This window comes from Carcharhinus amblyrhynchos, chromosome 8, assembly GCF_965287045.1.
Source record: "Carcharhinus amblyrhynchos chromosome 8, sCarAmb.v2.hapA, whole genome shotgun sequence".
Classification (NCBI taxonomy): Eukaryota; Metazoa; Chordata; class Chondrichthyes; order Carcharhiniformes; family Carcharhinidae; genus Carcharhinus; species Carcharhinus amblyrhynchos.
The window spans coordinates 88,068,344-88,095,563 of record NC_137331.1 but is presented as its reverse complement, the minus strand read 5'-3'; the positions used below and the strand labels follow the sequence as shown (position 1 = coordinate 88,095,563).

The 27,220-nt window shown below is 42.2% G+C and overlaps 2 protein-coding genes across 2 annotated transcripts in view; both read left to right on the top strand.

Annotated features, from left to right (window-relative positions):
• rad54b (RAD54 homolog B) overlaps positions 1-27,220 on the top strand; it is a 124,388-nt gene that overhangs the window by 22,902 nt on the left and 74,266 nt on the right. The window lies entirely within an intron of this gene.
• LOC145346923 (uncharacterized) lies at positions 18,644-27,011 on the top strand. The gene is made up of 2 exons (XM_080194801.1): positions 18,644-19,332; positions 26,146-27,011. The coding sequence occupies exons 1-2, from the start codon at positions 18,644-18,646 to the stop codon at positions 26,699-26,701; spliced, it is 1,245 nt and encodes a 414-aa protein (XP_080050927.1). The 3' UTR covers positions 26,702-27,011.

The following is a 27,220-nucleotide window of genomic DNA, read 5'->3' as shown; positions in this document are numbered from 1 at the left end:
AAGTTAGTTGGCTGATCAGATGACCCTGGACTCCTCTTGTTGCACAGCATGTTTCCAACTATTTACATACCTGTGATTCCTCCCCAAAGCACTGAGACTATCCTCAACAGAGTTACCCATGCTGTCCTCTGTCTGTGGTGCATTTTTTGGGTTCTCACACTCCTTGACCTCTTTGCAATGATTAACATGATTGATGTGGCTCTATTGCTTCTCTATTGTGGTTTATTTCATGGCACTTTTGTAACAGTCTTCCTAATACTGCTGTGTATCCCAGCACAATCAGTGCATCTTTGTAATTACTTTTCATCTTCCCTCCTTTTACAGTCATAACTGGTGTACGTTAAAGTTCCATCCTTGCTCCTCTTTGCTTATCTATATTATTTTTCAATCAGTATTTTTAACTCCTTGACATCACCAATGGCTAAAGACAAAGCTGGCAAAAAGACGTCTTTCCACATTAGCCACCTGCTGGCAAAACAGGGTGAAGTTATCAAGGAAGCTATGATGGTTGCTGCCGACACCTTGTTCAAAGATTTTGTGTTGATCAGATTTTGTTCTTAATAAGCAGGGATCCCCAGCTCCAACCCCACTATATTTCAGTATCTGATTCTCTATCCAGCCAGTAGCTACATCAGATTCAGCCCAATGTTTTGATGTTTGATTTGAGCTGACCCCATAAATGCCACATCTTTGTTATCACATGATTACTTAGTCCTCGCTCTATAACATAACATAATATGCTTCTATCCCAACCTCATCTTTGGTAAAACTTTCTTAGCCACCTCAGTCACACCAAACTCCATTACACTGGAGCTCTGTGTGATCGCCTCTACAGGTTTTCCCATGCAAACATACGGATAAGAGAAGACAGGCTGGCACACTGAACCTGTTCTGTCTAGCACCATTTAATTAATATTATCTTTATCTTTTCCAAACACACCCAAACATTTGCATGTCTTGCAATCTTCTAGGAGGGGCAAACAATGTAACCCAGTTTAGGGAAAATATTCAGGGTAAAAGGAACTCATCAAAACATGCTTGACAGAACTACATTGCTGAATTGTAAAGTTATATTTTCAAGTTTAAAGAACATGAACATTAGAGCAGAATTAGGCTACTCAACACTTTAAGCCTGCTCTGTCATTCAACATGGTCATGGCTACCTCCACTTCCAAAGTTTTTGCTGTCTGTGTCTTGAGCTCCTCTGACGTTTCTGGATATGAATCTCTAGGTAATTAAAAAAAAATAAATTATTCAAAGTTTCAATTATGCCATAATTTCATCCTCACTTTTATTTGTAAACATTTGGACTAAAGGCTAAGGTGTCTGCTAGATTTGATGGCCTGAATCTTTGGTGTTAATTTGATTTGATTTTGTTATTGTCGCATGTATTAGTATACAGAGAAAGGTATTGTTTTTTGAATGCTATACTGTTCATAGAGAATGAAAGGATAGAGTGCAGAGTGTAGTATTACCGTCTTCTCTAGGGTGTAGAGAAAAATCAACTTAATATGAGGTAAGTCCATTCAAACGTTTGATGGCAGCATCAAAGAAACGTTTTGAGTTGGTTGGTATGTGATCTCAGAATTTTGTATCTTATTCCTGATGGAAGAAGGCGGAAGAAAGTATGTCTGGGTGTGTGAGGTCCTTGGTTGCGCTGGCTCCTTCTCTGAGGCAGCGGGTAGTGTAGGCAGAGCCAATGGATGGGAGGCTGGTTTGTGTGTTGGACTGGGCTTCATTCACGACCCTTTATAGTTTCTTGTGGGCTTGGGCAGAGCAAGAGCCATATCAAGCTGTGAAACAACCAGAAGTAATTCTTTCTAGATGCATCTGTAAAAGTTAGTGAGAGTCGTAGCGGACATGCCACGTTTCCTTAACCTCCTGAGAAAGTAGGGGCGTCGGTGGGCTTTTTTAACTATACCATCGGTGTGAAGGGATCAGGACAAATTGTGGTGACCTGCAGACCTAGAAACTTGAACCTTTCCACCATTTCAATTTTGTGCCTGTTGATGTAGACAGGGGCATGTCCTCCACTACACTTCCTGAAGTCGCTGAGTATCTCCTTCATTTTGTTGAAATTGAAGGGGAGATTATTGTCATTGCACCAATTCACCAGATTCTCCACCTCTTTTTGCTGTGCTCTATCTCATCATTGTTCAAGATCTGACCCCCTACGGTGGTGTCATCAGCAAACTTGAAAATCGAGTTGGAGGGAAATTTGGCCACACAGTTGTAGGTGTATGAGGAGTCTAGTAAGGAACCGATGACACAGCCTTGTCAGGCACCGGCGTTGAGGATGATCGTGGAGGAGGTGTTGGTGCCTATCCTTACTACTTACAGTCTGTGGGTTAGGAAGTCTAGGATGCAGTCGCAGAGAAGGGAATCAAACCCAGGCCACAGAGTTTGGAGATGAGTTTTGTTGGAATAATGGTGTTTGAAGGCTGAGCTGTAGTCAATAAATAGAAGTGTGACATCGGTGTTCTTGTTATCCAGATGTTCCCGGGTTGAGTCCAGAGCCAGGGAGATGGTGTCTGCTGTGGATCTGTTGTGGCAGTAGGTGAACTATAGTGAATCCAGGCAATCTGGGAGGCTGGAATGTTTCAAGCGCTTCATAATGATGGATGCCAGAGCCACCAGACAATAATCATTAAGGCATGCTGCCAGGCTTTTCTTTGGCATAGGGATGATGGTTATCTTCTTGAAGCAGAGAGGGATATTAGATTGGTGGAAAGAGAGGTTAAAGGTGGTTGTGAATATCCCCATTAGCTGGCCTGCTGGATCTGAGTGCTCATTTGGGAACCTCATCCAGTAAGAAGTCTCACAACACCAGGTTAAAGTCCAACAGGTTTATTTGGTAGCAAAAGCCACTAGCTTTTGGAGCGCTGCTCCTTTGTCAAGTAAGTGGGAGTTCTATTCACAAACGGCATATAAAGACACAAACTCAATTTACAAAATAATGGTTGGAATACATCTTGACCCTACCTAGGCCAATCGCTTTCCATGGATTTCGAGGAAGGCTGCTCTGATGTCTGCGATGGTGACCTTGGATACAAGTTTGGCCAAGGTTTCCGGGGTGGAGGCCATGCTCTTGCTGACCTCTTGCTCAAAACGGGTATAGAATGAGTTCATCAGGGAGGGGTGCATTGGAGTCGGCGATTTTACATGCCTTCATCTTGCAGTTTGTTATGTCTTGCAAGCCTTGAAATAGTCAGTGGGGGTCCGTGTGGCTAGCCTGGGACACTAGCTTAGTCCGATATTGTCTTTTGGCATCTTTGGATCTCCACAGGTCATATCTGGATTTCTTGTATAGGTTAGGCTCACCTGACTTGAATCCTTCAGATCTGGACTTCAGCAGGCTGTTCATTCATGGTTTTGTGTTGGGAAACACACGGATTTGCTTCTTTTGGTGCACAGTCTTCTATACAAATGAAGTTAGTTACTGAAGTGGCGTACTCATTCAGGTTGGTCATTGAGTTTTTAAATATTGAGCAGTCCACTGATTCGAAGGAGATCATCCGGTTCCTGAGACCAACATTTCATGACTTTCTTTAACTGATTTTCCTGTTTCAAAATAAGTAATTGCAGAGGTAGTCGAGTCATTGGTCGTAATCTTCCAAAATTTCTAGATTCCGTAGTGAATTGGAAAACTGCAAATATAACACCTGCATTCAAGGAAAAAGACAGATAGCAGCAAGCTATGGGCTGGTTTGTCAGCTAGAATCCATATTAAAGAAATAGTAGCAGGACATTTAGAAAATCATGATCAAGCAGAGTCAACATGATTTTATGAAAGGAAACTTATCTTGGGCAAATTTATTAGAGTCCTCCTGAGGCTGTAACTAGCAGGATTGTAAAGGGCAATCAGCATATATTGTGTATATTGATTTCCAAAAGACACTTGATAAGGTGCCACATAAAATATTATTATATAAGACAAGAACTCATGGTATTGGGGATAATATGTTAGTGCAGATGGAGGATTGGCTAACTGACATGAGAGAGAATTGAAATAAATGAATCGTTTTCATGTTGACAATCATGTAGAGTGGGATGGTGCAGGGTTCCGTGCTAGGGCCTTAACTATTTGCGATCTATATCAATGACTTAGATGAAGGGGCTGACCATTATAGCCCAATTTGCTTACATTACAAAGATAGGAAAGCAAACGCCAGGGACTGAAATTCAATTCAGGCCTTGGGTGATTGTGTGGTGTTTGCACGTTCTCCCTGTGTCTGTGTGGGTTTCCTCCTGGTGCTCTGGTTTCCTCCCACAGTAAAAAGTCTGACAACACCAGGTTTTAGTCCAACCACATCATTCCTCCCACAGTCCAAAGATGTGCATGTTAGATGGATTGGCCATGCTAAGTTGCCTCTTAATGTCAAAAGATGTGTAGGTTAGGTGGATGAGCAGTGGTAAATGCATGGGGAGATAGGGCGAGTGGGTGGACCTAGTTAAAATGTTTGTTCAGAGAGTCGGTGTGGATTTGAAGGGCCAAATGGCCTCCTGCATTGTAGGGATTCTATACAGAACTGTCCTAGAGTTGAAAGGAGTGGATGATGGGCATTGCTGCTGATGCAGGTTGATTCCAGGAGTTGACTTTTGGCAAACAACTGATTCTTCAATTCAGATATTCTTTGGTTCGGTAGAAAGAGATTTCAGTTTTTTCCAGCTGCGACCTTTCTGTTGGCTGATAGACTTTCACAATCAGAGTGAGTGAGTTTCGGATATTCCTGCAATAGGTGGCTATTTTTGTAGGGACCCTGCCTCAGTTGCTGTATTTTCTTCAACGTGGGAAGGTTTATCCACTTTTCTCACAGCACACACAGACAAGCATTGGGCAGCTCTCTCGGCTAGCTTTTAACCCCCTTTTTGTGTATTCAAACTGGATTCTAGACAATTATACCCAGAGTCTTTGGGTGGAATAGCTACTACGTTCCTTTGTCTTTACCAGATCTGGTAAATCAGTTTTTAGACTCTTTTAGAATTGTCTTGTCTGGAGCCACAAGAAAGGGTTTGACAAATTTTGTTCAAATTTTTGGAGGATGTTAGAAATAGGACTGATAAAGGGGGTCAGTGGATGTAGTTTACTTAGATTTACAGAAGGCATTTGATAACATTCCCTCTGGGAGTTTGGTTCATAAATGCTGGCATGGATTAAGGATTGTTTAGCAGGCATAATGCAAATAGTAGGAAGTAACAGGTCATTCTCACACTGGCAGGCTGTGACTGGTAGTGTACGTCAACTTGGGCCCCAGCTGTTTACGATATATATCAATGATTTGGATGTGGGGACCAAATGTAATATTTCCAAATTTGTGGATGACACAAATCTAAGTGGGAATGTGAGTTGTGAGGAAGATTTGGGCAGACTTGGGCAAGAATATGCAAATGAATGTAATGTGGAAAACTGGGAGATTATCCACTTTGGGAAGGACAGAGGTCCAGATTATTTTTTAAATGATGGCAGATTAGAAAGTGTACATGTACAAAGCAATCTGGGTATCCTCATCATTACGTCAGTGAAAGCTAATGTGCAGATGCAGCAGGCAGTTAGGAAGGCTCATGGCACGTTAGCCTTTAGTGCAAGAGGATTTGAGCACAGAAGGAGCAAAATCCTGCTTCAGTTGTAATGAACCTTGGTTGGACTGCACTTGGAATGGTGTAGAGTTTTGATCCTCTTACTTTAGGAAGGATATAATTGTTATAGAGGGAGTGCAACAAAGATTCATTCGACTTATTTCCACCATGGCGGGCCTGTCCTAATGAAGAAAGATTAGGGCAACTGGGCCTGTGTTTTCTAGAATTTTGAAGAATGAGTGGTGATCTCATTGGAACCTACAAAGTATTCCAGAGATAGACAGGGTAGATGGAGGGTAGATGGAGGTAAGATGTTTCCTCTAGTTGGGGAGTTTAGAACGAGAGGACACAATTTGAAAATAAGGAGAAGGTCACTTAGGGCTGAGAAGGGAGAAACTCCTTTTACTTAATTTACTTAAATTAAGGGGTGGTAATTATAGGATGGATGTCAGAGGTATGCTCTTTATTCAGAGGGCAGTGAGGGTGTGGAATGCCCTGCCTGCAGCAGTTGTGGACTTGCCAACTTTAAGGGCATTCAAATGGTCAGTGGATAGGCATATGGATAACATTGGAATAGTTTAGGTTAGAGGGCCATTAGATTGGTTCCACTAGTTGGCGCAACATCGAGGGCCGAAGGGCCTGTACTGCGCTGTAATGTTCTATGCACTTAGAAGGTTGTGAATCTGAGGAATTCTCTATCCCAAAGGACTGTGGAAGCTCTGTCATTGGTATTTAGAAATTTGTCAATCTCTGCTTTAAACATACCCCATAAAGGGCTATGTGGACAGTTTGGGTAAAAAGCACTGGAGTGATGATCAGCCATGACCATAATTAATGGCAGAGCATGCTCGATGGGCCGAATGGCCTATTGTCCTTTGTTTCTACGATTGTTGGAGGTGATCATCTCAATTCAAAAACATTGCTGCAGGAGTTCCTCAAGTCAGTGTTCTACTGCCAACGATTTTTAGCTGCTTTATCAACAACCTCACTGTGCTGCACCCTTCAAAACCCCATCCTAAGATCAGTAATGGGAATGCTTACCAGTAAGATTTTGGTTCCATTTGTAACTCCTCAGATAATGAAGCAATCTATGTCCACCTGCAGTGAGACCTGGAAGATACTCAACTGGTCTGTGTGGCAAGTAACGTTTGTGTTGCACAAGACCATATCCAACAAGAGAGTTTAACCATCTCCCCTTGACTTACAATGGGCAGAATTTTATGGCTACATCATAGCTGGAACTGCAGCAAACCATTCAAAACTCCATGGTTTTCGGCAGGACTGTAAAATCCCACTGATGTTAAATTCCGTGTGATGACATTTGTAGCACTGACATCCCCAAAATCAACATCCTGGGGATTACCATTGACCAGAAGCTTAACTAGATCAGACACAAACGCAATCAATAAGATTCATTTAATCTTGCTGAGGCTTCTTTGACAGCAGCTCCCAGGAATTCTATCACCCAGGAGCACGATGGCAACAGGTGTTTGGGAATTTGCAGGTTCCCTTTCAAGTTGCACAACTTCCTGACTTGGAAATGCACAATTCCTTGATTGTTGGTGGGTCAAAATCCTAGAACTCCCTCCCAAATGGTATTGTGAGAGCATCTTTACCAAACAAATGTAACAGGTTTTAAAAGGTGGTTCACTGCCATCTTCTTGTGGGCAATTAGGAATGGGCAATAAATATTGGCCCTCTTGGTGTATACATATTTCATGTCAGAATTTAAAATACATTTAAAATAAATAGTTCATTCACATTCGAAGTACCTAAGTAACTCACTTGATTTTTTAAATATATTAAAATATTAAGGCATGAATGCAGTCAGGGATATTGAAAGGATGATTTGTTAAGAGGCTTTTAGCTGATGCTGTATTTGTCTCCTTTTATGCATTTACATTAGTTGTTTTCCTTCTGTGGTCAGCCTCTTGTTGCAATGAAACGTTTTGGAATAAGGCTGTTAAGTGAAAATAAAATACCAATTAATTTTGAAAAAAACTTTCTGCAATTTTTGATTCCTTCACAAAAGTGCGGACTGTTTCTTTCAACTCATATTTCTGAAAGGTGCCTGTAGTATCTAGTGTTAAACTACAATTCTATAGCCTGCAAAATTTGTTAAGACTTTCTTGAAAGAAGAAAAGCATAAACTTCAGAAACTCTGTGGCCTTATTCAACGTCTACTGAATGCTTGCAAAAGACAGACAAAAAGACAAAGAACACAAGGCTGCCTCTTTTTCAAGAACCATTCATTCTCCTGTGGGGACAAAGCTCAGAATATAACTCCCATGAAGAGCTTGGCATTGGGATCAGATTTCAGATTATCTCCCTGCATAGCAGCCACTGATGCAGCACCAAACAAGGAACATAGATGTGAATCAAAGACTGAGGAGACTTCCATTTTTGACTGGCCTTTTAACATTGGAGATGGAGCAGGACAGCCATTCTTTGGTACTGGAAGCCACAGATACGCAGGCAGTCATGCAGTCCGAGACCTAACAGCAAATTTGTTCACTTTGCTTAAATCAATGTAAATTTCCCTGCTCAAACAAATTTATTCCTTCAAAGCTGATAAAGGAGAGGTTAAATCAATTGCTGTGTGCTAATCTAGATAATCTCTCATTTCAAAATCCAAACTTCAGCCCTCCAGGTAAAAGCCAACTCCATTACTTAACTTGCCCAACTACAATACAAATGCTAGTTACATGGTAAACCAACAAATGGGTAAACATAGCTGTTAAATGTTCCCTTAATCACAACTCTTCTGCCAAATCAATAACATTGTATCAGTGGCTATCGACTGGGAAAGCTCCACAAGTGTGAAAATATATTGTTCCAGAATGTGATAGTTGAATGTGTTTTGATCAAACAAATTCAGATCCAAGCTCCTTTTATTTGTTTTATCTTTTTTTTTCTCATGGCGCCTCTTAGGTTCTTGGTTCCTGTAGTTCCTCCTTCCTATCATACCACTTCTCTCCCCTATCAGGTATGCTACTACATTAATTCCTACTGCAACCCATCAGTGTTCCTCTGTTCCTACTCTCTGGCCAAAATCATTGTAGTTTTTGACTAAGGAGGAGAAAGATTAGTAACTATTTGGGCTCAAAAGCTGTGTGGCTGGCAGTGAGGGTCAGGTTAGGTATATAATCATAGAACCCTACAGTGCAGAAAGAGGCCCTTTGGCCCATTGTGTCTGCACCGGACACAATCCCACCCAGGCCCTACCCCATATCCCTACATATTATACCCACTAATCCCCTCTAACCTACGTATCCCTGGACACTAAGGGGCAATTTCTTAGCATGGCCAATCAACCTAACGCGCACATCTTTGGACTGTGGGAGGAAACCGGAGCACCTAGAGGAAACCCACGCAGAGAATGTGCAAACTCCATACAGACAGTGACCCGAGCCGGGAATCGAACCCATGACCCTGGAGCTGTGAAGCAGCAGTGCTAACCACTGTGCTACCGTGCCGCCCCAATAATCAATGTTGTAGATTGGTAGTATTTTTCTGAAATCAGTTAGGTCAGGAATCATGACTCTTGGGATTTTGTCATTGAACTATCATAAGGAGGTCAATGGACGATCCAAGGCAAGGTTTTTTTTTTAAAAAAGTGATTTTTGTTCAGAATTATACTATGCCGTTCTTTAGCTGGATGCATGTTGTTTTGGGAAGATAATTTAATCTATGTATTTTTCTTTATCTGAAATGTTGCTTGTCATTCTCTTGTCCTAGCAAGTTCTCTGTCTTTCCTTGTTGCCCTTTTCTCCTCCTTCTAAACTTTCACACCCAAATTCTAATGCTTATTGCTTTGGTTGAATAGCCTTGTTTGTCTCTCATTCATTTGCGTCTTCTGGTGCGTGGCTTCCTGTGTGCATTATTCTGTCTTGTGTTTTTATTTGTCATGTTTATTTTACAAGCTTTTTATGCTAATTAGGCATTGTTAACACTGTAATGAGCATATCCAATTTCAGAATATCACAGTGCAAACTTCTGAACTTTGTAGTAGGGGATGCAGTAGGGATTGTTCCAACCTGTTGCTGAAATAGGAGAGGGAAACAAATTAAATCACAGGATGAGAGGATCATAAGAATTTTGCTGATCTCTCAATCGGAATAAGATTCCAATCAATCATGAACTCTTGTTCATTATAAACACTGAAATAAGCTTGCCTGTGTTCATATTGACACAATATTGTAGTCTGGCCAGATTCTTTTCAAAACCATTGTTGGAGCGTTGTCTGGGGCTAGGTCTACAATACTTCAAAATTTCCCATCTGTCAGTTGAAAATAGTCATGTCTTCCAAAACTCAAAAGAAGTAGATTGCTTTAGCATTTTCCATTTCCAGTTTATTCTTGCCAAGCACTGATTGTCTTCCTTCTGCGGAAATGAAAGTTATTTTGTTTGGTTAGTACAGTTACTCAAGTGACTGGGCTATGTGACTGTAAACAGGAAAGAGGAGTTCCTGCTGACAACAGGAGGAGGAGCACTGTTTCTAAGATTAGAACCATAGAAAATTACAGCTCAGAAACAGGCCTTTTGGCCCTTCTTGTCTGTGCTGAGCCATTTTTTGCCTAGTCCCACTGACCTGTACTTGGACCATATCCCTCTACACCCCTCTCATCCATGAACCCGTCCAAGTTTTTCTTAAATGTTAAAAGTGACCCCGCATTTACCACTTTATCCGGCAGCTAATTCCACACGCCCACCACTCTCTGCGTGAAGAAGCCCCCCCCCCTTAATATTCCCTTTAAACTTTTCTCCTTTCACCCTTAACCCATGCCCTCTGGTTTTTTTCTCCCCTCGCCTCAGTGGAAAAAGCCTGCTTGCATTCACTCTACCTATACCCATCAAAATCTTGTACACCTCTATCAAATCTCCCCTCATTCTTCTACGCTCCAGGGAATAAAGTCCTACCCTATTTAATCTCTTGCTGTAACTCGGCTTCTCAAGTCCCGGCAACATCCTTGTGAACCTTCTCTGCACTCTTTCAACCTTATTTACATCCTTCCTGTAACTAGGTGACCAAAACCGTACACAATACTCTAAATTCGGCCTCAGTAATGCCTTATATAACCTTACCATAACACTCCAACTTTTATACTCGAAACTTCGATTTAAAAAGGCCAATGTACCAAAAGCACCCGTTATGACTCTATCCACCTGTGACGTCACTTTTAGGGAATTCTGTACCTGTATTCCCAGATCCCTTTGTTCAACTGCATTCTTCAGAGTCCTACCATTTAGCCTGTACGTGCTACTTTGGTTTGTCCTTCCAAAGTGCAATACCTCACACTTGTCTGCGTTAAAGTCCATTTGCCATTTTTCAGCCCATTTTTCTAGTTGGTCCAAGTCCCTCTGCAAGCTTCGAAAACCTTCTTCACTGTCCACTACACCTCTAATATTTGTATCATCAGCAAATTTGCTGATCCAATTTACCACATTATCATCCAGATCATTGATATGGATGACAAACAACAATGGACCCAACACCAATCCCTGTGGCACTCCACTAGTCACAGACCTCCACTCAGAGAAGCAAACCACTCTCTGGCTTCTTCCAATGAGCCAGTGTCTAATCCAATTTACAACTTCCCCATGTGTACCTAGCGACTGAACCTTCCTAACTAACCTCCCATGGGGGACCTTGTCAAAGGCCTTGCTGAAATCCAGGTAGACAACATCCACCGCCTTCCCTTCATCCACTTTATCCTTCATCCCTTCATCCTTTTTCCACTTTTGGCAGAAATAATACTAGGAGGGGTTATTATTTAAAAGGCGAAAAGCTGCAGCATGCTACGGTGCAGAGGGACCTGGGGGCCCTTGTGCACGAGTCACAAAAACCCAGTCTGCAGGTGCAGCAGGTGATCAAGAAGGCGAATGGAATGTTGGCCTTTATAGCGAGGGGGATAGAATATAAAAGTAGGGAGGTCTTGCTGCAACTGTACAGGGCGCTGGTGAGGCCGCAGCTGGAGTACTGTGTGCAGTTTTGGTTGCCGCACTTGCGGAAGGATATATTGGCCTTGGAGGGAGTGCAGAGGAGGTTCACTAGGCTGATACCGGAGATGAGGGGGTTGGACTATGAAGAGAGACTAAATAGACTGGGTCTGTACTCGTTGGAGTTTAGAAGGATGAGGGGGGGATCTTATAGAGACGTATAAGGTAATGAAAGGGATGGATAGGGTGGAGGTAGAGAGATCCTCCCTGCTTAGAAAGGATAGCAGGACTAGAGGACAGAGCCTCAAGATAAGGGGGGGGTGCAGTTTAGATCGGAGTTGAGGAGGAACTTCTTCACTCAAAGGGTGGTGAATCTCTGGAATTCTCTGCCCGTTGAAGTGATGGAGGCTACCTTGCTAAATATATTAAAGTCACGGGTAGATAGGTTTTTGATCGACAGGGGAATTAAGGGTTATGGGGAGAAAGCGGGAAAGTGGAACTGATCCACTTCAGATCAGCCATGATCTTATTGAATGGCGGGGCAGGCTCAAAGGGCTAGATGGCCTACTCCTGCTCCTATTTCTTATGTTCTTATCCACTTTCCTGGTGATTCTAGCCCTGCCTAAAACAACAGCAGAAATCTTTGTTATTTTTCTTCAGTCCTTAGGGTGGGTAAATTGGTGTTAATGTGATTCACCCACTAGAAGCAGTGAATGGTAAGGGCAATCTCCAATTCTTTATTTGTATAGTGTCAGATGTAGCTCAGCTGGTAGCACTCTTGCCTCTTCAGAACTTTTGCTTTCTGCTCTAGAGAGTTGAGCGTGGCATTCTAGGCTGACAATTCAATATGGCACTGAAGGAGTGCTGCGTTGTTGGGAATTGCAAATGAGACAAGTCCTTTCTCTTGATATCAAAAATGATCATTAGCAGCTTGTGTTTGAGACCAACAGCTGAATCTGTCTACTAAACAAAGTTAAGCCATTAGTATATTCTCGATCATTTTGTGCATCCGAGGATGGAGCAGATCAAATAACTATGGGGCATGTACTCCTGTCTACTAGTATGGCCTAGCTTTCTGATGTATGATTCTCTGGTGATTATTTTTATTATTTGTTGACTAACTTAGAGCAGTTTGTCCTAACAATTCCCTGTGCCTAAAAAATGAACATTGTGCATATAAGGTTGTGAAGTGCAGTGTAAATTGGTAAATATGGCGGATTGATAAGATACAAAAAAATTATTGAACTGTGTAACTTAAAATATCTTAAAGATACCATGAATAACACCATGGGTGAATTCGTTAATACAGTGTTATCCAATATTAGTCACACATGTCTAATTGGAAATCCAGCTAATTTTATGCATTTAATTGGTAAATGAAATAATGTCGTAGATATCCTATCTTTCAGCCAATTTCTTTCTTAGTTCCAAGATTTATCCTGAATTCCGACAGCTTTGTGTTTCACTAAGTAGCCATTCTGACAGAACTTTATGAACTGCTGTTTGAAAGTCTGAGTAGCTGATATTTGTTATATTTGTTACAGTAGCTGTTTGAAAGTCTAAGTAGCTGATATTTGTTACATTTTTAGGTTAAAGGCTAGCTGATTTATTGCGTGCTGAGTCAGCACCCAATCTGGTAAACAGTGCATTCCCTACATCAAAGTAAACAATAGCAAGAACCAGGAATTAAGCAGGGAACCTTGAGAGTATACATCAGATTACTCGAATGCACCATTGTGTGATTCTCCTCATCTTTCATAAGCATGTTGAATATACACTGCATTACTTCTGTTAATTGTAGTGAGAAATTCCAATAATCTAATAAAAAGAATAATTCATTTATCATAAATATTTCCTTCTTGGGAGTGCTGCGTGCACTGTGCTTAGCACATATCATTGCAGCTGATGGTACATGCAGGTATCCAGATATAAAAACAGAAAATCTCAGCAGATCTGACAGCATCTATGGAGAGAGGATAGAGCCAATGTTTTGAGTCTGGATGACCCTTTGTCAGGTATCTGAGTTGCCTTTCTTTTGGTCACAGTTTTGCAAATTGAGTTTTGAAGTCAGCAGTTGCAGCTTAGCTGATATTGAATTGGCCATATTGACATTTTAGCCAATCTAGATTGCAACTTTTAGCATTGTTCTTCAACATGATTTAGGTTCTACAGATGGGATTTACCACCAACTGTATCACTGATTTGTCCACCATTTGTAGCTGAAGAAGCTGCACTGGGGGAGAAGTTTGTTTTGGCTCCAGTTGAGGTATCCATCATGTGATCCATTGCATCCTTCACTTGAGCTGTTATTACACACACAACTACTCTTGGACAAATTAAAGTCCTTGTCTAAGATAACAAAGATATCCTAGGCAAGTTCTGGCCACAAGGGTGTTTCAGATTAACATCCTTTTCTGTGTCACATTCACTGTGATTGTGTGTAGAAAAGAGGACATCTTGCCTAAGTCCAAGTTCACTGCACATCCAAACATCTCTTATTGTAGGATTTGTAGAAGAATTTCCTTCCTTATTTCACTTCTGATTAAGTTATTAATTAGTTCAAGACACATTTGTTTAGCCATTGTTTTCTGATTCTGGGGCTGTAAGTATCTTTTGTGCATTAACTTTGAGCCTTTAAAGATGTTCAGTTTTTTTTCCCCTGACTGAACTCTTATTGAATAATATCCTACAAATCAATTGGCTTGGGCTGCTGAGTTATTTATTTTTGAAGCCAGCTTTTTAAAAAATTATATTGTTGGTTTCTCTGCATTTCCAAATCCAGATCATGTTGAATCTGCTTTTCTATGATTGCTATTCCTAAAGTACTGTGATTAGGAAAATGGAGTAAACCGTACAGGTGGAGATGATAGCATATTGGGAAGGGACTCCTGTTTTGAAGCCCACATGATGATGGAGGGACAGAACGATTCTGGAGCCAAGATTTTCAAATTTTTATTTTATTTCCAGTCAAAATTTAAGGGAAATAAATTAGCATTGCTGCCTCACGGTGCCAAGGACCTGGGTTCAATTCCGGCCTTGGGTGACTTGGTGTATGGATTTTGTATGTTCTCCCTGTGTCTATGTGGGCTTCCTCTGGGTCCTCTGGTTTCCTCCCACAGTCCAAAGATGTACAGACTAGGTGAACTGGCCATGCTAAATTGTGTCTTAGACCAGGGATATGTAGGTTAGGTGGGTTAGCTTCAGTAAATGTGTGGAGTTCCAGGGAAAAGCGGAGGGGAGGGCCTGGGTGAAATGCTCTTTTGGAGAGTTGGTGCAGACTCTAATGGTTGGATGGCTCTTTTCTGCATTGTAGGGATTCTGTGGTTCTATGTTGACCTTGGTGACTTTTAACCATAAAATCACTACAATGCAGAAGGAGGCCATTTGACCTTTCAAGTCTGTACCGACACTCCGACTGAGCATCTTCTCCACCCCCATCCTATCTCTGCAACCCCACATATTTACCCCGCTAATCCCCCTAACCTACACATCTTGGGATGTTAAGGGACAATTTAGCAAGGCTAATCCACCTTCAAAACATTGCTGCCAATATCCTACCTTGCACGAGTTGCTCTCCCATCATAGCTATCCTTGTTGGTTGTGAACCTTGGTCCTTCAATGTCTAAAATTTAAAATTCATATCCATGTTTAAATTTCAACATGGTTTTCCTCCATCTTCCTTCTGCCTTTCAAGTTCTGGTCCCTCAAACACTCCATGCTCCTACTCTGGTTTCTTGTGCACTGCCGTTCCTTCGCCCCACCATTAGGAGCTGCACCTTAATTTGTCAAGAGTCGTCCCTCAGGAATTGTCTACCTAAACATCTCTGTACCTCCCTCAGCTCCTTTAAAATCAACCTTAAAACCCATCTCTCAGTAGACTTTCGATCCTAATTTCTGCTCCTTAGGTTTGCTGTTGAAGTATCTTATCTCTGATAACAGAGCTGATATGTTATTGTTGCAATACTAATTGGGTGCAGGGTGATATAGTCCTCCAAAGAATTCTGAAATAGAGTGGAAGGCCCTCAGAACACCCTTTTGTGTAAATAAATGAGACTATGATCAGCTGATTGCAACAGAGCCCTTTGTCTACGTGGCCTATTTACCTTCTTTAATACTGGATTTATATTACGTCACTGCCACCCGTGGGCTGCCTCTGCTACTGGCCGTGCTGTAATCTAACAGGTGCCATTAGTGCCTATGGTAACATGGCAACCCATCACAGGAGGTCCCTTTTATCGCTTATGCTGCCAGCACAAATTATAACCAGTCATGGGTCGTCAACTATTTTATTTTCATTGCTGACCTGTGCAGTGTGTCCTCTAACATCAGATTTATGATCAGAAAACTGAAAGGTCAACTGCAACGTTTAAATGGCAATGAATGTACGGGTTGTCTTTGTGTTTCACTACTGCTCCGAAGTCCGTACTGTATGCAGTATGAACTGGCTGGATTGCAGACCATCAGGGGCTGAACCATGTGGAAAGGAGAGTTTGAGATTCTGTTTTCGTCACTTTAAGGGAAAATCCTCGCTCCTCTTTTCATGTTAAAACAAATTAATTTCTCCATTTCAAACATTCTTGTGCTGATCAAGCAATATATATGTATGTATAAATTAACCAAGCAGCAAATGTAAACTTTAAATACTTATGGACCCATCTTTACGGAAAATACGCTGAATTAAGAGTGTTAAGTGTAAAATAGATTTTATTTGCTTTCTTCCTTGCCATTTGTCTTGCCGTGGGTAATTATCATGCATGTAAGAATATTTTATTGACTCTGAATTTCACATGTTGGCAGTAAAATGAAAAGGTTTAAAGGTTAGTAAATCAGATCCCTTTGCGTGCTGCATTCCGTAACGATAATGTTGCAGTTAAAGTATGTTCTTGTGGAATTTCTCACTAATTAGCTGACAAGCATGGCAGTATGAAGTGGTGATCCTTTCTTTGTAACACTCAATGGTTTTCTGCAGGGAATTATCCTGGCTGGATTTCTGAAGGGCATGTGTGCAGAATAGCAATGACATACTTTGTAAATACAGTAGCACTGTGTAGATGGTGTATATCGCCGAGATGCAAATTCATTATCCTGTCATTTAAAGCATTCAATGTTTGTGCCTGTACTAAATAAAGGAAAGAAATTGATTTACAGAGCCCCGTGTGCAAATTTTATGCATGTCTCTTTGGTTGTACGTAGTAAGAATGTGGATTCCTTTGATCATTATTTCCATTGTTTGAGGCATACAGGTGAAGTTGTGCGACTATTACTGTATTTGAGCTCTGTTTATTATTACTGTTAAAGGTTGGTGCATGATGTCACTTTACTTGACAGTTTTATGTTCGGGAAGTGCTATTCTGCTGCTGCCATACAAATGCTGCAGTCTTCGGGAGCCAGCGCATACTTTTTCAAGGTTTTTTTCATGTTTTTAAACAGTGTTTTTCCAACTTGATAACGTGTCTTCCTTGCTTTTTTTTTAAATCCCCCTTTCATGTTCGAGGCTTGCCTCCAATTACAACCGTATCATCAGAGCCACTGTCGTTGCATAAATGGCACGGTTGATGCCAGAGAAAATCACACCCTGCCTCTGAAAGCGAAATACCAATGGCTGTAAAGAGATAAATATTATTCATTGGTAGTGGACCGATGTTAGCCCGGATAGGCTGAGAGTTCATTCTGCCTCTTCCGCTGCTAATAACAATAATCAGTAGCCGGAATGATGATGCTGAATATGATTTTGTAGCAACAATGTTTGTCTAATTCTGATGTTTCTGAATCTGCTCCGCATATAAGCAGGGTAATTTCTGAAGCTACAGCTAGCTCACACAATGGACTAATTCCCTATCATTAAACAAGGTATCAGTGTTGTACCAGGCGAAGCAGTCATATCTGGTTACTGCACGTAAACAAAAAACAAAAGTGATATGGGCTTCCCTGTTCGTCCCATTGATAAATGCACTGGTTAGTGTGGTGCTGAGCTGGTAAATGCTGAGTTTAATTTTCTATGCTCGGCTGACAAAATTCAACCAAAATTCGGCGTTGAAATGACTTTAACATCCATGAGTTGAGTGGGGTGAAATTTGTCTCGATTGTGATTGCAGCGACCACTGCTGGGAAGTGTGTGCATGGGGTGAAAACACAATTAGGCTCAACTACATTTGCCCTAAGTCTCATGTGAAGAGCACATGGGCAAGGTGCTTTAAGACAGTGGTACGTGTGTAAACATATCTGAGCTTGATTCAATACCTTCAGGAAAGGAATGGATCATAATTAGTGGGGAAGGAGTTGCAGTTCTCTAAACTTACATTTCTCTTCTGAATATTCGGTTGTAAAATTTTCTGTTGTGAACCCAGTACAGCTTTAAAGATCTTCTTCTATACAATTTTCCTTGTGAACTTTAAACTCCAGTTTCATGTTTTGTAGTGTACTAATGATAGTGTAGGAATCTCTTCCCCCCTCCCCCATGCACAGCCTGGTTCCTGTCTCTGTGGTTGGTAGGAACCAGGGGTGAAGAACAGAGGTCAGTGCCATTTGTATAGAAAACACGTGATCGCAGGGTTTGATGTGCAAGAGAGAAGTGACAAAACTCTTTAAAATTGATCTTGTTTTGCAACATGTTTGGTAGTAGCCAAGAGTTAATAATGAGCTTTAAAAGTAGGAAAGGGATACTGCAGTTTAAGTGTATAGATTATTTCAGCATATAAACTTTCAAAATTTGTTCTGTAGCTACACACATTTCAGAGCAGCTAAGTTTATAGGAAATAAGTTTATACTTAGTTGCAGATGTTTAGAATAATGGCCATTGACAGCTTGCCATTATACACTTAACAGCTTCAATGGATTAGCTGGGCGTTTCTTACACAGTCATTGAGGGATTAGTCTGACCTTCCTTGACCCCTGGTTTAGCATTATGCAAGACTCAGGGTTTTATACTACACAATAGAGACATTCAGCACCTCATTACTCTGAATATTCAAGCTGAATGGGCCCTTTTGCACATCATTACCTAAGAAAGCAGGTTTTGGGTGTGTTTCTGAAGTGGGGGCTGGCCTTTGGAGGTAGTCTGATTTAAAAGAGCAAGTCAGGGCTCTAGATTATTCAGTGTAAAGTTTAGTTGCTGAACAGTTCAGTTATGGAATCCACAAGAAAAAAACAGAAGGAACTTACCTTATCTGAGAAGATTCAAGTTCTCGAATTGCTTCAGAGGCAAAAGATCTCCCAGATGGAACTGGCAAAGCGTTTTGGTGTTACACAGCCTGTCATCTCCAGGCTAATCAAGAACAAGGAAAAAGTCTTGATGGAGTGGCACAATAACAGCAATCCAGATCGTAAACGTAAAAGGGAAGGAAGGGATAGTGATGTGGATACAGCCCTCTTACAGTGGTTCCAGATTGCCAGAGCACAACATGTACTTGTCTCAGATGAAGTCTTGGCTGCAAAGGCCAAAGGCCTGGCGGATGCTATGCAGATCAGGAATTTTGTTCCAACTGTTGGCTGGATCAACAGGTGGAAGGCTCGGCACGGTGCCTTTTTGCAACAAGTACATGGGGAAACTGATGGCAGAGGTCAGTCATTGGGCAGTGCATCACAAGAGGTTGTGCCACCAGAAGGAATGACTGAAGAGGAATTTCATCAGTATGTGGAGCAAGCTGCTATCAAGGTATGTGTTTGGGACATGACTGATCAGGAACCAGGAAACACCATAAAAGCAATTACAAAGTCAGAAGCTATTGATGTTGAGGAAGAGAAAATGATGCCGGCCTTTAAGATGGCAAGAGGAAGTAACGGCCAACTAACACCTTCATCGAGCCAGTATAACATGTAAGTTTACCACTTTTCAATTTGTATTGACTACTTTTTAATTAATTCACTAGAAATTTAAGGAAAAAGTTATTCTGACTCTGCTAAATTCTAGTTTCTTTTGTTCTCCTTGGTTAAACAGTTCACCATCTCTCTTCTGTACTGCTGATATTCATGTTTAAAGATGCTGTGTAGCAGCTTGGCTCAATTGGCTGCTGTAAGAACATTGTAGATTCAAGGACTATTTTAGATTTGAACATCTTAACCTGAGTTGACACTTAATGCAGTACCCCCACTGTATTGCGTGGTTGAAGATGCCATCTTCTGAACAAGCCAGTACATCAAGGCGTGTGTGTCTTCTCAAATAGATATTAGAGATCTAATGGCATTATTGTAAGGGTCTGAAAACTACCCCCCTCCCCCAAACAATCCTCTTTCAGCCTGTATCACCAATATAAGAACATAAGAAATAGGAGTAGGCCATCTAGCCCTTCGAGCCTGCCCCGCCATTCAATAAGATCATGGCTGATCTGTTGTGGTTCAGTTCCACATTCCCGCCCTCTCCCCATAACCCTTAATCCCTTCTCTTATCAAAAACCCATCAACCTGCATCTTAAAAATATTTAGCGAGGTAGCCTCCACCACTTCAACGGGCAGAGAATTCCAGAGATTCACCACCCTCTGAGTGAAGAAGTTCCTCCTCAACTCCGTCCTAAACCGCCCCCCCCCCTCCCCCCCCCCTTTATCTTGAGGCTGTGCCCCCTAGTCCTACTGTCCTTTCTGAGCGGGAAGAGTCTCTCCACCTCTATCCTATCCATCCCATTCATCATCTTGTACGTCTCCATTCCCCCCCATTCTTCTAAACTCTAACGAGTACAAGCCTAGTTTATTCAGCCTTTCCTCATAGCTCAACCCTCTCAACTCCGGCATCAGCCTAGTAAACCTCCTCTGCACTCCCTCCAAGGCCAAAATATCCTTGCGTAAGTACGGCGCCCAAAACTGCTCACAGTACTCCAGCTGCGGCCTCACCACTGCCCTATATAGCCGCAGCAAGACCTCCCTACTTTTAGAACATAGAACATAGAACACTACAGCACAAACAGGCCCTTCGGCCCACGAGTTGCGCCGATCACATCAACACCTACCAACCTACAGACCTATCTATAACCCTCAATCTCATTAAACCCCATATACTCATCCAGAAGTCTTTTAAAAGACCCCAGCGAGTTCGCCTCCACCACCACTGACGGCAGCCGATTCCATTCACTCACCACCCTCTGAGTGAAAAACTTACCCCTAACATCACTTCTGAACCTCCCTCCCCGCACCTTAAATCTGTGTCCTCTCGTAGCAACCATTTCAACCTGGGGAAATAGCCTCTGAGAGTCCACCCTATCTATTCCTCTCAACATTTTGTAAACTTCTATCAGGTCGCCTCTCAACCTTCGTCTCTCCAGGGAAAAGAGTCCCAGCTCCCTCAACCTAACTTCGTAAGGCATGCCTCCTAGTCCAGGCAACATCCTTGTAAATCTCCTCTGTACCCTCTCAATAGCTTCTACATCTTTCCTATAGTGAGGCGACCAGAACTGCGCACAATACTCTAAATGAGGCCTGACAAGGGTCTTATAAAGTTCCAGCATTACCTCCCGACTCCTAAACTCAATCCCTCGATTAACGAAGGCCAGTACACCATACGCCTTCTTGACCACCTCCTCCACCTGCGAGGCCGATTTAAGAGTCCTGTGGACCCGGACCCCAAGATCCTTCTGCTCTTCAACACTACTCAGACTTCTGCCCTTGATAGTGTACTCGTTCATCCCGTTGGTTCTGCCAAAATGGACGACTACACATTTATCTGCGTTGAAGTCCATCTGCCACTTCTCCGCCCAGTCCTGCATCCTATCTATGTCCTGCTGCAACTTTTGCCATCCTTCCAGACCATCCACAACACGACCAACCTTCATGTCATCAGCGAACTTACTTACCCACCCCTCCACTTCCTCATCCAGGTCATTTATGAAAATGACAAACAACAAGGGTCCCAGAACAGATCCTTGAGGCACTCCGCTGGTGACTGACCTCGATTCAGAAAAAGCCCCATCCACAACCACTCTCTGCCTTCTGCAGGCAAGCCAGTTCTGGATCCACAAGGCCAAAGGCCCTTGGATCCCATGGCCTCTCACCTTCTTAAGAAGTCTTGCATGGGGGACCTTATCAAATGCCTTGCTGAAGTCCATGTACACTACGTCCACGGCACTTCCTTCGTCAATGTGTTCAGTCACATTATCGAAGAACTCAACTAGGCTTGTAAGGCACGACCTGCCCTTGACAAACCCATGCTGACTATTCCTGATCATCTCAAACCTCTCCAAATGTTCGTAAATCTTGTCCCTCAGAAGCCTCTCCATCAGCTTACCAACCACTGAGGTTAGACTCACCGGTCGGTAATTTCCCGGGCTATCTCTGTTCCCTTTCTTGAAAATAGGAACTACATCCGCAATCCTCCAATCCTCCGGAACCTCTCCCGTCTCCATTGACGACGCAAAGATCATCGCCAGGGGCTCTGCAATCTCTTCCCTCGCCTCCCACAGTATCCTGGGGTACATCCCATCTGGTCCCGGCGACTTATCTACCTTGATGGAATTCAAAAGTTCCAACACATCCTCCTCCTTAATATTCACGTATTCAATCCTTTCCATCTGCTGGAAATCCATAACAAAATCTCCCAGATCGGCTTCCACTGTGAATACTGAGGCGAAGTACTCGTTAAGCACCTCTGCCATTTCTTCTGGTTCCACACAAACCTTTCCCCCCTCACCTTTTATAGGTCCTATCCCTTCTCTTCTCTTCTTATCCTTTTACTTTTCACATATTTATAGAAGGCCTTGGGATTCTCCTTAATCTTACCCGCCAAGGTCTTCTCATGACCCCTTCTGGCTCTCCTAATTTCCCTTTTAAGTTCCTTCCTACAGTCCTTATACTCCTCAAGATCTTTAACCTCTCCTAATTCCCTGAACCTCTTGTACACCTTCCTTTTCCTCCTGACTAGGTTCAACACAGCCTTTGTGCACCACGGTTCCCACGACCTACCAAAACCCCATTGTCTCATCGGAACGTTGTCATTCAGAGCTCCAGACACACATTCCTTGAATATCTGCCACCTTCCTTCAGTACTTTTCCCTAAGAACGCCTCCTTCCAGTTTATTTGTCCAAGTAACTTCCTGACTTCTTCGTATCTCCCCTTACCCCAGACAAACACCTTCCTAGCCTGCCTGATCCTATCTCGTTCCAACGCAATTGTGAAGGAGATAGAATTATGGTCACCATTTCCAAGATGCTCTCCTACCGAAAGATCCATCACCTGCCCTGGTTCATTCGCCAGTACCAGGTCAAGTACAGCCTCTCCCCTCGTAGGCTTATCCACATACTGTGTCAGGAAACCTTCCTGAACACACCTAACAAACTCCTCCCCATCCAAACCCCTTACCCTAGGGATATTCCAGTCGATGTTTGGGAAATTGAAGTCTCCCATCATGACAACTCTGTTGTTAAAACATCTCTTCAGAATCTGTTTTCCTATTTGCACTTCAACTTCCCTGTCACTATTGGGCGGCCTATAGAATACACCCCTCAATTATATTCAATCCCCCTCGCTATGAAGGCCAGCATCCCATTCGCCTTCCTGACCACCTGCTGCACCTGCAAGCTGGGTTTTTGTGACTCATGCACAAGGACCCCGAGGTCCCTCTGCACCGTCACCTGCTGCAGTTTTTCGCCACGTAAGTAATAATACTTCCTACCATTATTCCTACCAAAGTGGACCACCTCGCACTTGCCAACATTAAATTCCATTTGCCAGTTCCTGGCCCCTTCGCCCAGCCTATCTAGATCCTTCTGTAGACTCTCCACACCCTCCGCGCAATTTGCCGTTCCACCAATCTTGGTGGTAATTGTCTGGAAATTGACTGTCATCTTTACTTACATAATAAGTGTCATACCATTTTAAAAGTAACTATTTGTGAAACACTTTGGGCCATTCTGAGGGTAATGGGGTACTATATATGCTATACTATACATCAGCAACATCACATCATGGGCTTGATTTCCCCTTGAAAGGTAGAGCAAGCAAAACGGCAGGGCTGATTCCTGATCCTGAAACTTCCCATAAGTGGTTGGGTTTGCCATTCGCTTCAAGATGCTGGCACCCTCTGTCCAACTATTTTGAAATCTTCAATTTTAAAAATTGATGTAGGAGGCACGCCACCATTATTAGGGGTGGGGACAAGGGTTGGGGAGGGGGGGTAGTTGGTGCAGCTAAGCCCCCCTCTATGGTGGCTGTGGCTGCCCTTGTTCCCAGGCAGGGTCACCATCTAGGCTGCCTGGAGTACTGGTCCCCAGTGTGCTGCCAGATACAGATATCCTGCCTCCTAAACTGGCCCTCCTCTGCCTCTGAGAACTTGAAGGTTGACTGGAAAATTCCTGTCTGCCTGCTGCATGCAGATGAGTACTCCTGCTGGACCTTTATCCCTACTCTGCAAAAATGGCCCAGAGGTGGGACGTAATTGGGGAATTGGCCAGTGGGGCTATTTTTAACTCCAGCCTTCCTCCGATTCCTCTGAGCCTTCCTCAGCTCTGGCAGAAGGTGAAAACCCAATCCCAATAGTTGAATCCTGAATTGTTCTTTCTCTTGGTTCAAGGGCACTAATGCCAGTTATAATATCACATCAATAAGAAATGCTACAAGCATGAGTTAAATTGACTAATTCTGATCATTGTGCTGCTGAAGGGAAGAAAAATAATTTATAACTGTAAACTACCTTATCACCCTCAATGTCACAGTGTTTCACAACTAGCTAGTTACTTTTGAAGTATTATGACAGTTGTTTATGTAGGCAAATGTGGTAGCCATTTTATGCACAGGAATTAAATAATTAATCCATGATGTTGCTATAAGAGGAATGTTGGCCAAGCTACTAGGTGAACTCCATTACATCAAGTACATTAACAAGCCTCACAACACCAGATTAAAGTCCAACAGGTTTATTTGGTAGCACAAGCTTTTGGAGCACTGCCCCTTCATTAGGTGAATACCAAATAAACTTGGACTTTAACCTGATGTTGTAAGAGTGTTGCGCCTACCCCAGTCCATATTATGGCTTACATCAAATAGTGCAACACCCAAGGAAACAAGGCCTCAGTACCCCACTTAAAGGATGGCACTGAACAACAATGGATTACAACATTTACAACTCTTTCGTTGCTGCATTGGACTGTTAGCAAGTGTCGTGCACTTAAGTCAGGAAGACAAATGAACACAATCGTCTACATTAGAGACAAGAGTGTGTTCTGTACTTTCCTGTTCTAAAATTTGGCCTCAAGTATTTCTCATTCCCATCTCTCCTGAAGATGTAGTAGTCTTGCTCAGGACTCTTTCCATGGGTGTCAGTCACCCTTGGTTATGTTTTCCAAGTGAGCCTTAACTGCAAATATTTGTTGGCTTCTTGACCATTGTTACAATCTCCATAGAAACAGATAACTTTTAAAGAGAAGTTTGAACTTCCAGTTGATTTGAAGTCAAGGTTTCACAATTTAAAAAATACTTTTTACCAAATGCTTTTGTAAACAATTCATTCTTCAAATTCCAGAAAAGAGATTCCCCATTTTTAACTTTTAGCATAACTAACAATCTCATTCTATGGTTATGCGATATCCCCAGACTGGTCTAAAATTATTCTCAGCCCTTGATGACTGGTTTGCTTCCTTTTTACTTTCCCAAACAAGTAATTTCCAATCACAGAACTGACTTTAACTGTGAAGGTTGCACTGGAGATTCTTTCATCTAGCTGCAAACTGGTAAATCCCCCCAGCCTCCTTTTAAATCCTTACAAATTCAATCTCTTCAATCTGAAGCACATGTTTCCACCTGCATTCAGCATGGTGAACCTTAGAGTCAGCATTTTTTCTGTATCATGTGCAGGACTCACTGCTGACATGTGATATTCATGGATTTGTTGAGAAGCCTGTAGCCTGATCTCAAAAATGGCTTCCTCTGTCCTCTTTCCCCATTGGCAACATGAAACATAAGAACATAAGAAATAGGAGCAGGAGTAGGCCATCTAGCCCTTCGAGCCTGCCCCGCCATTCAATAAGATCATGGCTGATCTGTCGTGGCTCAGTTCCACATTCCCGCCATCTCCCCATAACCCTTAATCCCCTCTCTTATCAAAAACCCATCAACCCGCGTCTTAAAAATAACTTTGCATGTAGATAGAAATGCTAATTAGCTATCTTTTAATCTCAACTTTTTTTCATCTTACAAATAAATGAATGGTTAGTTTACAGTACAACTGCTTACAACCAATATCTTTTGAGACTTTGGGAGATTCAGAGTCTACTCATGCTACACTCCGACTACTGCCATTGTCTCTAAGCAGAAATATCTTGTACCACCTTCTCAGTAAAACCATCCTAGCTATACTTTATAAACCTCAGAATTGTAACACCACAAAGTCGAATCCAATTTGCTCATGCATAGACTTGCACTTCTAACAGAGATCATCATTTGATGATCAGGAGTGTGAGTCCCTGTGCTTATTTTCCCTTCAGTCATTGAAGTTAGTTGTAGTCCTTAGCTAAATGAATTCAGCCAAAATTGGGGAATTGAACCTCCCTGTACCGTATGACTCCATTAATTGCTGCTAAAATGTTATTGTCATCAGGAAAACCATTTTGTCCACCAATAATCAAAAACATATGTATTTTTGGAACACAATTTATTTGCAATAAATTATTGAGAAATTGTGGAACTAATATATTTATTCAACTTTTATACAGACCACATGGACGAAATTCTGCTTCAAGAAAGGATATTTGCATGGAAATGCCTAGCAGTTCTTATTCACAGCCTGGAACTTCAGGCTACCAGTCCTATTCATTCCCCAGGTGGGTAAGCCCAGAGGTAGGACGAAAGCGAAGTGAAGGAAAGTCTCTGTTAACTGCTCAGCCGCAGCTGAGGAACAGCTTTGAGGGACTGGACAAGGCAGAGACTCATCTTCTTACAGATGTGTCTTTTTCTCCACCTTGTGCTAGATTACCCTCCACATCATCCCCTAGACCTCTTACAAGGGATGACCTTTTATTTCTGCAGCAGCACCAGGCAGGCATCCCACGCTATGGGACCAGGAATGAGAATGACATGCCAGCAACATCCTCAGAGGAACAAGAGCTTATCCTGGAAAACCAAAGAAAATTTGGATTGTATCTTGATGAGAAACGGGAAAGCCTTAAAAGATTACATGCACTGGAGGAAGAACTGCTCAGGGCAAAAATCGAAGTTGAACAGTTAAAAGCATTACGACTACGAGAATTGTCAGTGCTCAAGGACCCCTAAATGTAGAATTTTCGATGTTTGCCAACTCAGCTCAGTTTTTGATCTGTACTGTGACTTTTTCACAGCATGAAATGAGCACTGTTGACACAAGAAATGAATTTCTGTGGGATTCTCCCATTTTAACTGTGATGAAAGAACCATGGATACCTCCCAAGAAAGTTGACCACCATTTGTAGATGGCTGTATGATGGCAACATTTAATTTAAGACTAGGAACTGGTCTCTGGTGATTGTTCAGTGGATAAATACAGCATGGTATATAAGATTGGGTCAAACGGATTGAATATTTGGTTTGATCTTGACATTGAGTTAATTGATGTAAATTTGGAAAGCAATGGGGCCAATTGGCTTTGGGCTAAGAAGAGGAAAAATTGACTACCGTTCCCTTTCGTGATCACCATTATGGTTACTCTGCTAGAAACCATTTCAGTGAACATTAAATGCCTAATATTCTAAATGTTCCATTCTAACTCTTAGAAACAAAGTGCAGAACTGTGATAAAATATAATGGTTCATTGGC

What these genes read in the sequence shown, in the direction of transcription:
- LOC145346923 (XM_080194801.1), top strand. Translation starts at nt 18,644, where the DNA reads ATGGAATCCACAAGAAAAAAACAGAAGGAACTTACCTTATCTGAGAAG. An exon ending in TCATCGAGCCAGTATAACAT is followed by an intron (nt 19,333 to 26,145) that starts GTAAGTTTACCA and finishes ACTTTTATACAG; the next exon opens with ACCACATGGACGAAATTCTG.